This window comes from Labrus bergylta, chromosome 11 (genome assembly GCF_963930695.1).
Source record: "Labrus bergylta chromosome 11, fLabBer1.1, whole genome shotgun sequence".
NCBI lineage: Eukaryota > Metazoa > Chordata > Actinopteri > Labriformes > Labridae > Labrus > Labrus bergylta.
This window is the reverse complement of record NC_089205.1, coordinates 22414529-22427670: the sequence shown is the minus strand read 5'-3', so window position 1 is coordinate 22427670 and position 13142 is coordinate 22414529. Positions and strand designations below refer to the sequence as shown.

At 40.9% G+C, this 13142-nt stretch overlaps 1 protein-coding gene across 5 annotated transcripts in view; it reads right to left on the bottom strand.

The window, feature by feature from the left end:
• The window catches only part of robo1 (roundabout, axon guidance receptor, homolog 1 (Drosophila)), a 226089-nt gene that overhangs the window by 142966 nt on the left and 69981 nt on the right, over nucleotides 1-13142 (bottom strand). For 4 of the 5 annotated variants that reach the window (XM_065960089.1, XM_065960085.1, XM_065960087.1 and 1 more), the window contains one exon: nucleotides 2792-2881. The exons of the other annotated variant lie outside the window; for it this stretch is intronic. In XM_065960089.1, the coding sequence (XP_065816161.1) occupies nucleotides 2792-2881 (90 nt within the window). The remainder of the gene's footprint in view (nucleotides 1-2791; nucleotides 2882-13142) is intronic. 5 annotated transcript variants of the gene reach the window in all.

Genomic DNA, 13142 nt, shown 5'->3' with positions numbered 1-13142 from the left:
GACTTGACTTTGTTTTCCCATGACCTCTCTGTACCTCAGTCAGAACAGTGAGGGGATTTTCTTTGTAGACATTCAGGGTTAAATGCTGTGAGTGAAGAATAGAATTCAATATTGCAGTACTCTGTACCCCTCTCTTCTGCAGCCAATCAATGGCTACAAAGCGACAACCTTCAATTTCCTCCCTATTTTTATTTCCATAACCTCAAAAATACAGCAGCTCTCCGAGGTCGCCTTCCTTTGTGATCTGGGATGAACACAACGGTAGCTGTCAGCAGAGAGGCGGGATATGAGGCATGATGTTCCGTCTGAAGTCACACTCTTCCTTTCATGTCCAGGCAGAAGAACCAAAGAGCCTTCTCCTTCTTGTGTGTGTGTGTGTGTGTGTGTGTGTGTGTGTGTGTGTGTGTGTGTCTCGGCCGACAAAGAGCGAGAGTTTTAGTAGACGCCTCTCTAAATCCTCTGCCTTCACACAGGTCAGTCTTATTTATTATAAATGTGAAGTTCTTTGCAAAACTCTTTGATATCGGAAAACAATTCAGAGCTGGCTGAGAGTCTGTGTCTGGGGGGACCAATAAAAAACCCTTTAAATGTGCTGGGAACGTCAAGTCAGCATGTGGTTCCTTATAAAAAAAAAAAAGGCTCAGATTACAGTTTTAGACACACTGAAAGACAACAGGTCATAAAACCATTCTGCCTCAATGTCATGTGTAGGAATGTGATCAGATAAGGAGTGAAACTTACTCTGAAATCAATGAACCTCTTTCTCCAAGAAGTTCACTTAGATCACATGACAATTAAACCCAAGCTGGCACCCTAAAGGATCCTGCAGTGTAACGCTTGAAGGTGCACTCCCTCCTTCACCTGAGCTCAAAGTGGCAGCTGTCAAGATTATCTTCATCCAGCGAGTCACGCACCCTGAAAATGGAGTCTTTGGCAGACGCCCACTTTGCCCTATCAGCGGCAGACTGAGGTATTAGGACACATTAGTCTCATTTCCAATCCACTGACTGGGCCAGATCAATTTCTTTCATTTCCATGCACAGATGGGATTAAATGGCCAGATTAAAGATGAACTCTGGCACTGTCCAACCAAGGTATTTATCATCCTTAAAATGAACTCAGACTCAGTGAGGCAGATATGACATGATTTCTCTCTTTAAACCTCTATTCCACACAAGCTTATCTTCGACTAAATGAGATCCCTATATGCTAAGTCTACATGGAGAGATTTCTGCACTAATAGCTGTTTGCAGTTAAAATGTTGAAATGTGTTGGCAACACAGCTAAAAAGCACAGTGTGATGCCAATTATAACTGCATGATTTTGTTGGTTAATTAAAGTATTCCAAGCAAATAAAATCCAGAGCTGTCATGGTATAAAACACAGCGATGACACTCACAACAGCTTTGGCAGTTCATTTGGGCTTTTGTTCCCCAAGAAGCTGTGTGGGGTCCAGTTATTTACACCTTGGGAGGTATGTGTCCTGCAGGGATGACCCACTGAGAACACTTTTCCCCCCCTCACATAAAGCCCAAATAATCCAAACCAAAACACATACGTAATCACAACTTCTCTCGCAGTATCCTGTGTGTGTGCTCATGAAGTTAGTCCTTCCCACATGTGAGGACCCCCAACCTATTCCTCTTCCTGTCAGAGGCCTGCGGAGATATTGACTGCTTGCACTGATTTACTTGGAGTATTCCAGTGCACTTCCTTTTCAACTCTTAAAACTCAGACTATTCTTATTCAGTTTGAAGAATTCATACTACAAAACAGATTTCTGCTTCAGACTGTAATTTACTCGTATTGTGTTTATTATCCTGGTTGGTATAATCCAACTCCCAAGCCCCATTTAGGTTGACTTGGTCACCTTAACTTGGTCTTGGTTGCCCAACAGGTCAAAATATGACACTTTAGATACTCCTCCATGTTGTGTCCAAGTAAGCTGCTTAGTATAGAGCGAACAGATGACTTAGAAAATACCACACTTTCACTGGGAGACTGGGGATCAAAAAGTTCCATTAATTCACATGAATTAGTTACGTCTTATATGTTCAATTAAAGGTGTCACAGTCTCTGGCCTGTTTGGTTGTGCCTTCTTTTCTCTTGTGTTGCAGGTACAGGTGAAAGGTGCCATCTTAGTCCTTTCAGCGAGACGCTCTGCATGAGCCTGGTCAGGTTTCTTTATCCTCCTTTTCCATCCAACACATGCACAATACACTTTCCACGCACCACATCCCATCCTTTTTGCAATTTGATTCGTGTTTTTGTACATAAATGTTTCATCAAGTGTATTCTTGGTGTCTTTTTCTTCATTTGCCATTGCCCTCAAGGCAGTCATGACGAAGGTTACTTTATATACAAGCATTACTCATTCAAGCGCATGGTCTTTTCCATAAGGAAGCTTTATTTTAAGAATAGAACTGGATATTGTGTATCTATTGTAGCTACATTGACTGCTTCATTTTGGGTGCCTAACCTGAGGTTGTCTATCTCTGTCTAAACTCAGCATGTACCAAATTGACACTCCAGTGGTATCTTGATTGACATATTTTGAAGCTTAGGGCAAAAGACCAAACCTCCGTATTTAGAGGTTTAAACATGACCGTGTGTTGGATAGACAACATACTTTATACAGTATGAATGGGTATTCTGTGTCATTGCAAGAAGTTTGATATTTTATACCAAGTAACCCAGGCTCATCTCATGTAGAATCAACTTGATATATTACCTCAGGTTATGTATGTATGCAGACACAAACTAAGAATCATGGGAAATGAGGCAGCAGTACCTGTGTAGCCCAGAGAGTTGTCATCCTCGTGTTCGCTGGTAGGAGCTGTTGTTGCCCCTTCGCTGGCTCCTTCCTGTGCGACTCCAGTCTCTGTCAACAATAATACCACAGGGACTGAGAACCTGGACGCATTCTGTCCACTTTCCCTCCCACCCACGGTCGGAACCTGCAGCCCTCTGCCTCGCTGACACACGCATAGAGCAAACACACAAAGAAGTGCCGAGCTCCATCCTTTGAGGGTCTGTCCCTGAGTGCAGAATCCAAACTCCCACATTGCAACAACAATCCCGAGAGTTGTTTATAATCCGAGTGAGTCTGCTGGAAACAACATTAAGATCTCATAAACGTGTCAACCATTTGTTGGGTTAAAATCCATCAGAATGATGTTTCTAGCTTTTCTCACAGCAGGAGGTTGTTCTCTTGTCCTGTGTTGGGGCTGAATGTTTTGTGTGTGGGTGTTAAACAGAATTATCTCTCCCGTATCAATAGCCATAAGTGGCTGCACCCCTAAGGGAGCACATGGGCCGGACAGAGGAGGGAGTGGCCGGGGACACTGTGCATGATTGACACCGCCACTCTGCATGCACACGCACACGGTCCTGATGCAAATATAGTGATGCACCATTAATTGCTAATCAGCTCCTTTTGATTTGGGCCCATCTTTTTGTGCATGTCGTCTTTTGGAGTGACAGGTTGAGTGTGCGCGACAGGAGGTGTGAGGGCGGGACCGAATGGGGGGGGGGGGGGAGAGAGGCCAAGAGAGCTTGGTTGTGCATGGCTTATGGGGGGAGAAGGGAGGCCAACTGTGCCCTCATGATGGCTCTGTGTGGAATAAATCAGACCCAGTCGTGCTTGTTCTCTTTGTGGCCCTCTGACAGGGGGTTAATTTGCGCCGGGGAGGTAAGAGGAATCTTAATCAAAGGGCGTCCAACCCCTTTAAGCTAACTGAGCGGCAGTCTGTCGGAAGTATCCGTTTCCTCAATGGGATCTGGCATCACTTCTGATAAATAGCAGACGGGCAGACGGAATCGCTCATTGGTGGGTACTTTAGATCACTGGAGTGTGAAGACGAGGGCGACCACTCATTTGATCAACCCCTCCCACTCTTAAAGAACTGACAGAAAAAAAATAAATGCAAGACTTTTCCACCCCAAAACACACTTTTCAACAGACTTCGACACAGAAATGACATTGAAAACATTGTGATCATTTCCCCCCTGCTGCCCGTGTATAGTGTTGCAATTTATGTGACAGTTGAAGGCCCTCATGCTAGGCACAACCTATCATCATGCACTTTTGTTTATCCAAACAGCAGCTTCAGACTGACAACTCAGAGGAGCAGGGAGTCTGAGTCATACACAAATAACCACGTAGGTTACTCTTTCATGCACATGAATGGAGCGAGATGATACACATAACACACAAGATGAAAACATGCTTGACTTGAAGAAACGAAACATCAAGCAGAGAGTGAAGTACTGTCTGACACTTACAGGCTGACACCAGGAAGATGTGGCTGTGTTATTTTGTGTTTTTAATCTGTTCAACCAGACAAATTAAACACAAAGGCAGCTTCTGCTTCACACACGGAAAGTATTGTGGCACTGGCGCTGACAATTTCAGGCTGGAACAAGTTTAAGAAAAAACAAAAAAATAAATCTTTTCCGAGAATGAGGAGGCGTCTGTGTTTGTTCTTGCAAAAAGTAAACATCGTTCAATCAAGAGCTATGCAAAAGGCAGATCAGATACAAAAGATGTGTGATCTCTTCCAGTATTTGATAGTTGGACTTCTTGGCTTGAAATAAATATGTCATTATAAACCCTACAAAGAGGGAATGAAGGTTCCTTCTTGGCTTTGAAAATACAAGTCCAATTTGTCCGTCTAATTAAAACCTTGTACATCCTAAAGTATACTTTTAATAAAAAATAAAAAACTTAAGATTGTTAGTAAGCCTATGAAGTAGAAATATTTTCTTCAAGCATCAATATTCAACTTCTTCATTATCTGAAATACCTTAAATTGCCCTTTGGTGATCCATTATAATACTTGTACTGGAGCTTTTTAATTCACTAACTTACTATTGGCATTTCTCAGTGACAACTCTTTCAGCTACACTGATCAAAAGCAGATAGTGTGCTCTGTTGAGTGGATTTTGGCGACCCCTGTGGACAAAGCCTGTACATGCCCTCAAGTGTTCTAAAAAAAAAAAAAAAAAAAAAAGATCTGCTGGGTCTGAGCTTTCTAAAGTACTACACAATGTGAAGAGAAAAAAAGCTCTTTTGGTTTTGCAGTTTGCAAAAACGATGTTGTGTTCTGAACCAATGGCAGCCCTCAAGTCTCTTGTGTTCTTTCTGTCTGATTCCTCGGGTGGTCTACAGTCCAATTAGAGACAACTTAACATTTAACGGGTGTCGCACCCAGCTCCCCCTTGGGTCTGAGGAAACAAAGTCAGGACCTCAATGTTGTCCCACTGGCCCCGATGTTACCCCCAACACTGCACCCAGCCCAAGAATCCCTCTAGGCTAATTAATGGGTCACATGTGCAGATAACTGACTGCTTACTAAATTATGCAAAAGCCGGCCTGCCCCCTCTTTGGTCAGTCTTCCTGGGCCTCTGATAGAAGTCCTGCCCAGGAGTCCTCCTCAAAGACACAAGCTGGCTCCATTTCTTTACTGTAACTTACATTTGGATAGTGACGGCCAGTGACTACTAGAAGAAGCAGTTGAACAGCTTGCTACATTTCTCTGGGCTATATCTCCAGTGTAGTGAAGATTAACTTAATATTAAGCTGGTCGCTTAGTTTACTACATCTTAAAAGTAACTTGCATAGCACTGCCTTTTCAGGTCTACTTTAACTGGCAAAAACTTGAGTTCCAGTTTACAACTTTGTCACTGTGTTGACCCAATCAGCACTTAACTCCCTGTACATCCAGCTGACATGACAATAAACCTGATGTCTGACTGATCGCTCCTGTTGTCGAGCTTGTTTATTGTGACAAACGCTGGGAGCTCTTAATAGACGAGGATGCAGGAGCTGAAGCTGTTGTTTCATTGTTATCTTGTCAAGTATTGGCAGAAGCGCTCCAGCCCCGGCAGCCTGTAGAAGTGATGGATGGCCTTAAAATGATGAGAGGGGGAGTCAGGTACTAGGACTTGTTATCAGGACTGAATGATTGTTTGCTGTAGGACAAGTTCCTCCACACAGCCTGACATGCCTGTAGCAAAACCTCGAGCAAATTCAATCATTAAATTGTTTTCTACCCTAACATCTGCTTACTTTTTGTCTGATGAAATAGAGAAATGTGAACAGGCAAGAAGAATGATAATTGTGCAGAAAAGCCAAGAGGTTTCCTTTCCTTGTTCCATTCATTATGGAGGTTGAACATTTACATCTGGTCTTTTCTTGTTAATATAATAACCTATAACACAATCATGAGAGTATCTTCATCATTTTGGACCCGCATATTCGGCATTCTTCACCATAACTGGCGGCACACAAAAGAACACAACCAGCACAGTCTTTCCAAAAAGTCATTCTCAGCAGAAGGCGGTCTGTGCGCTTCATCTGTTTCCACAGCTCCATTACACTAATTTACATTTTGATTACACTTTCTTTGTTTTCTGCATCACTAATGGAGTTTTAATCAGGCCTCCAGATAATACAGTCACAGTGAGCTCTCACTGCAGCAGAGGGAAAGAGAAGGACAAAGTCAGAGTGAAGGAGCAGGTTTTGTCTGAGACTTAACTATGAGCAAGAAGAAAATCTAGACTTACACATTTGAGATAAATGTCATATTATTTGATGGAAGATAAAAAATTATAATATTGCAACTCAAGAAACCCTAGCGTTGATTTGAAAATAAAACAAAATAATCCCCAAAAGACATCACACGACCCATAACTTTACATTTATGGGATGATTTCCAACTACTATGTCCTCACATAAGTCTTTTGAGGAATAGTCTGACTTCTGGGAATTAGAGAGAATTAGACGGTTTTAATTTGTAGCTGAAGTCAACAACCAATGAGCTTACAGTATCTTATTACAAAGACAGATTCAACATTTCAATGCTGAAATGTTTTGCAATGAATGGCCCAACAAGACCTCAGGAGTGACATCTTTCAGACAGAGAGAGACCAGCAGATACCCAGATGAAAGACATACAGGATATATATTTGTCTGACTTTATTAGCCTCACATGGAGCCATGCTAACCATAACCTCCTGCTTCTGGTCTTTATGATAAGCTAACTCACCTCTTACTGAATCTTATTGTTGACTACACATTAGAGATGAATCCATTTTTTTACGTTTATAACTGAAAATAAGTGAAATAATGAATTTCCAGATTAACTGTAATAACATATAATGAATAAGTATGAAAAAAGGTAACATATTTTAAACAATTACAAACACTGAGATAAGTCACAAGTTGTTGGATTTTTCAGAAAAAGAATAATGAGTTTGATAGCAATAGTTTGTAGACACAGAACCCGCTGGGTATGCAATTTGGAAATAACAAAAAAACAGTCTGAGTTGTGCTGCAGCTGTCGTGAGAAAGTGGAGTAGATGACACATACTTAATACACACGTGCACATTTGGCATGAGCTCTGCTGACCGACTGGTTTTTAACATTTCATCATGTATGAAGGTCTGCCACCACATCCACTGTAAAGTATATTAATAGCTAATTGATAGCTTTAACTCCAGGCTAGAGTCATAGCCCACCATACTATAAATCACTTAGGAGGGAAAACTGTGTTTATGATTATTACTCTATATGTTAAGGGTCACACTGCCAAGCCCTGCTCAGGCTGGCAATAAAACAGTCCTATTCATGTCCTCTTTTTAAGGATCTATATCTTGATTCGTAGAGAATTTATATACTTTGATTTATCTTTTGATAAACACATTACAACATAGAGACGGACCCTTTTTGTACACTATAATAAGGCCTTAGATTCTTGAAAACTATGGACATATTTGTAAATGAGTGGAAAAAAAACTAATGTTCGCTGCCTGATTTTGCAGATATTTTCCACACAACTCTTAAATGTCGATAACAGTCACAGTTTTTCTGCACGTTGCTCCAGCTGGACGAAGAATCAGTGCAATGACAAACAGATTGAGATCAGGTTCACCACCTCGTCACTGAACGGATGCACACGGGAGTTCACTGTTGACAGTCACACTGGGGTTGTGTTTGTGTGTGTGTGTTTTATCTCTTCCAATGTTTCGTTGGTTACAAAACCCACAGTAAATACATGCACGTCACTCTTCAAAGCTGGAATGTGACTCATCTGTTAACGCATGAGTGGCTGATTGTGGTTAAATAAATAAAACTGCTAATGTCAAGGAATGAAACATGTGCCAATTCGCTTACTGATGGATTTGCTTTGAGGGCATCAGCAAACCCAAACCACAGGAAGAAAAACAGAGAGACAGTTCCAGGACAAATAGAGCTGATTGGCTTGAAGGGTGTTTAATACTGCATGGTCACTTCACCAAACTTCTGCAGACTCTCAGTGTGTTAGCCGCTAGCACTGTTAGCATCACAGCTGCTGCTGGGCCCCTTTACCCAGGGAAGATGCAAAATTAAAAGGAAGGGGCTTTCATTTCCCACAGATCTAATTCCTCACACCTTTACGTTACATAAGATGCTTATTAAAACTGTTTTATCTCAGCTTTGTTTCACAACACCCATGTCAAGTAAGTTCAAAGCCTAAGAGGAGTCTCAGCTTGCTCCGACTCGAGACAAGCATCCTCAAAACTGGCAAAAGCCAGCATGTCTGATGGCCCTGAAGTATTTTTTTTCTGACCAGAGTGAGGCAGATTGAGGAAAAAGGAACAGGAGAAAAGAGAAGCTAAGTCGCGTCTCTTTCTGTAGGTGAGGAAAACGAGGTCCTCTAAGGATTTCAAGTGTTGTAGCCAAGGTGAACAGCCTCTGAATGCTTGTTATGTATCAGGCTAATCTGAAGTCTGCAGCTCATGGTCACGACTCATACGCAGCTTGTCAACAGCTTTGCCACGACAGCCGGCAGACGAGTGACCTTCTATGACTTCTCAATATAAAACCCTGCTTCTTCGAAAGTACTGTATGCTTCACTCCACTCCAAAGCAATGAGATTCATTTGCTTTTGCGAGTGATTTGACTGAATAAAGAGATTAAAGATGTTTTTTCTGTTGCCCTCCATTTGAAAATATCTCCTCCCTTGGCACTAACCATATTACAAAGAGAAAAACAGAGATCCAAAGAGTTTTAAAAAAAAGTCTTGTAAAAGAGACACTTAATGCATATAACAATTGCAAATGAGTTCAGAGGTCATTGGAGACGATAATACAGAGCTCATATCGAGGCTGAGGCACAAAAAAGACAAACTACAAGGATGCTACCTTACCTTGCTTTTTGATTCAATAAATCAGACAAGAATAACTATGAACAAAAGAAAATCTAAACTTAGAAATTTGAGATCAATTTCATACTGTTTGGAAGATGTGCTCTCAACACCAACAAGCAGAACATCTAAAGGGAGAAGGAGGGCGCTCTCGAGCTGCATCCATGATCTGTATCAGTTTTGAAACTTCCATCAACATGTTAATGGAAACACAGCTTCATGCCTTTTGCTATCATTCCTCCAAACAACTTTTTGTGAAGCGGCTTCACTGACTTATTATCCAGATTGGGAAAATCACACTTTCATACTAAAATGAATTCCATTAGAGCTGGTTTCATAAGCAAATCACTTGAGCCTGACTCCTGGACTCCTTTATTTTATTATTGTTGTTTTATGTGAACTGTAGCTGTTCTTGCGAGCTTGTAGAAACATCATATCAATTGTATTAAAAGAATAGCTTAATCGTTGTTTATTATCCCAAGTGCACCTGTGCCCTCCGTGGCTGACAAAGTTTCTGTTAAAATCCCTCGGGGCTGTTTGTGTCATTAAAGTGTGAGCCGAGGGGAATTCTGAAAAGTTTTTAATTAGACATCGTCAGAGAGGAAAACATCCAGCAGTGATGTCTAACCTCCACAGCCTTTGATGTGATGACACCCGGCTCTCAGTTCACACCAGGCACACCTAATAATCTCTTTCTTCTCTCAAGCTGTGTTATGGTCAAAACAAATGTGCAAACACTGAATGCTCCTCGGTTTGGCAATGTGTGCTGAATAGCACCACTGACAAGCAATTAATGCTTCATGCTCTTTAGATTCATCTCTATATTTTTATTATTCAAATGGTTTTTTTTTCATTGCATAAAGAAAATGAGCTGCAGACATGTAACAGCTGCAGCTTCAACTCGTTTCAATGTAAATTAAATGCAACTTCAATTTGTTTAAACCCCTCCCCCCCCTTTTTTTTTTACTACAAAATGTACCTTTAAACATGTATTAGCTGGATAGTCAACAAAACAAGATTTGTGTATCATACTAGCAACTCTGTGAGACTTGAGTTCAGCTTTAAGCTAACATACATGCACAACAAAACCGCAGTTTTAGCTCCATTTGCCCATTTAATTGGACTACTGTCCCAGTACACAAGCCCCTGGGAAGAATCGACAGAAGTATGTCGGACTCAGCTGCGGTATGAGGCAAAATGACCCCCCTCAGCTATAGTTACTTTTAGACCTTTTGTCCAGATGATCTACTACATCATAAATACCAAAGAATCAACAAACAACAGTTAGCAAGCAGCAAACTGGTTATATTTCGATCAGTAATAACATAGGCAGCTCTGTACATTTTATGCATACTCTACACTTTACTTTTGGTACAAATTAGATGCACGTCATCCTCAATGCTTATGGTGATATATGAAGGCAGACGACAACACCGGCTTTCCTCGACATATCTATGCTGTTCGACTGCAGGGTCAAAGCCCAGCATGGGTACTGTGGAGCATGCATCGAACGCCTAGACCAGTTTGGTGCCGATTGAGGTGTATGCATGAAAGACCTCCAACCGTATTATCTAGTTGTGTTAGCTCAACTCTGAGAAATTCGACTGAGTGCTTTTCCTAGTCGGACTTACACGTTTACATACAGAGTCTGACACAACCAGCTTTCAACCATTACAATCAAGTGGACCAAGAACACAAGGGCCAATACATACAGATCAGTTTTCATAAATCATTTCAGTGTGCCCAATCATTGTTGAGATATTTAAGATGAGTCCTGCAGAAAATCTGACAATAACATTCAAGAGCTTAAAGTATAGATATGACATGTTAATACAGGTTTCAGGTCCATATGAAGGATTCCCTTACATCCCTATTTAAGGAGGTAATCTGCTACTAAATTATAAACTTATTGATAGTGCTCCATATGTTTGCCCTGCTTGCTGATTAGGAACACGCAGACATCTACTTTGCACACAGCAGTTTAGTAATGACTTCAAGCTAATGATTCTCTTCATTTTTCTGTGATTGCCTGTGTCACAGTTTAGTCTCCATCTGATCTAAAGTCAGGCAAATTGAAAAAACAGCAGGCTCTATCTCCCTCACGCAGCCTCTCCCTCGCTCAGTCTACAAACAAACACACACACACACACACAAACTCATTCCACCACGCATTGGTGCTTGTCAGAGAGAAACATGTGTATGCTAATTCACTGGAGCGCTCACTAACTATTCACAGCCCAATGAGAGGGTGCAGATAAACCAACTGAAGCTCTCAATATGTCTCGTGGTGATTAGAGGAGCTGGAAACGAGGCCCTGAGAAGATGTGTGGTGAGAACATTGCCGGCGTGCAGCCAGTTTTTTCAGCACTCTTAAAAAGAAGGCTAACAATCTCTGCAGACAGACAGATCAATACTGGCAGCTTAGGTAGCAGAGGCGGTAGAATGATCTCAGTTCTCTTTGCAATATGTCCTTAGAAGTGAAAAACAGTTGGTGAGACCTCAAGGGGACTGTAAAGACGGTCTAAATCTGCAGGCTAACATGACAAGCATCACTCTTTCTTTTGTTGTTCTAACTTATAGTGGTTTACAGCTGGGACTGAGGATGAAATGACAGCTAGCCCGTGGCGTGGGCTTTGATTTCTCCTCTCTGTGACACTGGATAGGGAATACTCATACACTTCTCAAATGTGTCAAATGGTCACACACAATTTGTTGTATCATTTTGAGTCCAGAAAACCCAAGGATCAGTTTGTCTTACATCGGTTGAATCACAGGAAAGGAATGTAAGAGAAGTTTGTGAGTGAGTCATATGAGAATAGACCATTCATGATCTCCTTTGTTGTGAGAAGTAAGATTTTAGCATGAGAAGGACAGAATCATTGTGCTAAAAAACTAAGACAAATGATGTGTTAACTTGTGCAGAATTAAATTCATTATATTGTAGAGTAAAAGAGAGGTTAAAGTTAAAGGAAATGTAAGCGTGTATCACCTAAGGCGAGCTTTGACTCTGAATTCTTCAGGATGAAGGAAGGATCGAGATTTACAGCATGAGAACGCCCTGTCTGCTCCCTGACAGGTTAAGCCATACATGTTTCCTCACGGAAGTCACAGAACAAGCTGCAAAGCACTCAAGTGACATTTTGAAAATGTTTAAAGGATGTTGGAAGAAGTTATCAATCCAACCATCTCTTTAAAGATAATAGAACGAGTGAGTATTTCTGTGTACGTCTGACAAAATGACCTCGAATCTACCCTTAAAACAACATCCTGCCCTGCAATCCATCCAACTGTCAGCCCATCAAATCAAAGCTTGTTTGCACCTGATATCCTGCCAGGGGGTGTTCTGATGACGACATAATTATAGGCTATAAAGCAATTCATAATATTTCATTACGCATTCGCCCTAACTCATTTCAGTACAAAATCTTGTCAAAGAGATTTACACAAAAAATTCTCAAGGATATATATCAGTCAGCACATTTATTAAACTTCTACTTTATGTACCTTTCATAATGATAATCACCAATGAAAGATACTGATTGTAAAGTGTTGACGTTGTTTTTCTGCATAACAGACAGTGGAATGAGTCATATATCAGTGTGTATGGAAATGAATGTATCCACGCCCCTTCATTTATATAGAAACGACCATTTAAGTCTTTTTATTTCATTTTAGTTAACTCCAAATAGCAGCAATTATTTAAGGTGCAGTTCCATCTACTTCAGTATTTGCTATTAACTTATTGTTTTATACAGCTAATCATTTTTTTTTATTGGCAAACAAAAAATTTCCTCTGATTCTCACACTCTTGAATCATTAACTTCTGAATTAAAAACAACTGCACATATGAACCTCAAGAAATCATAAAACAGTAATGATTTTTTCAAGAACTACTTATGCCAAATACACCCTGCAACGATGTTCTCAGACGTGATGAGTTTTGCTAGCTACAA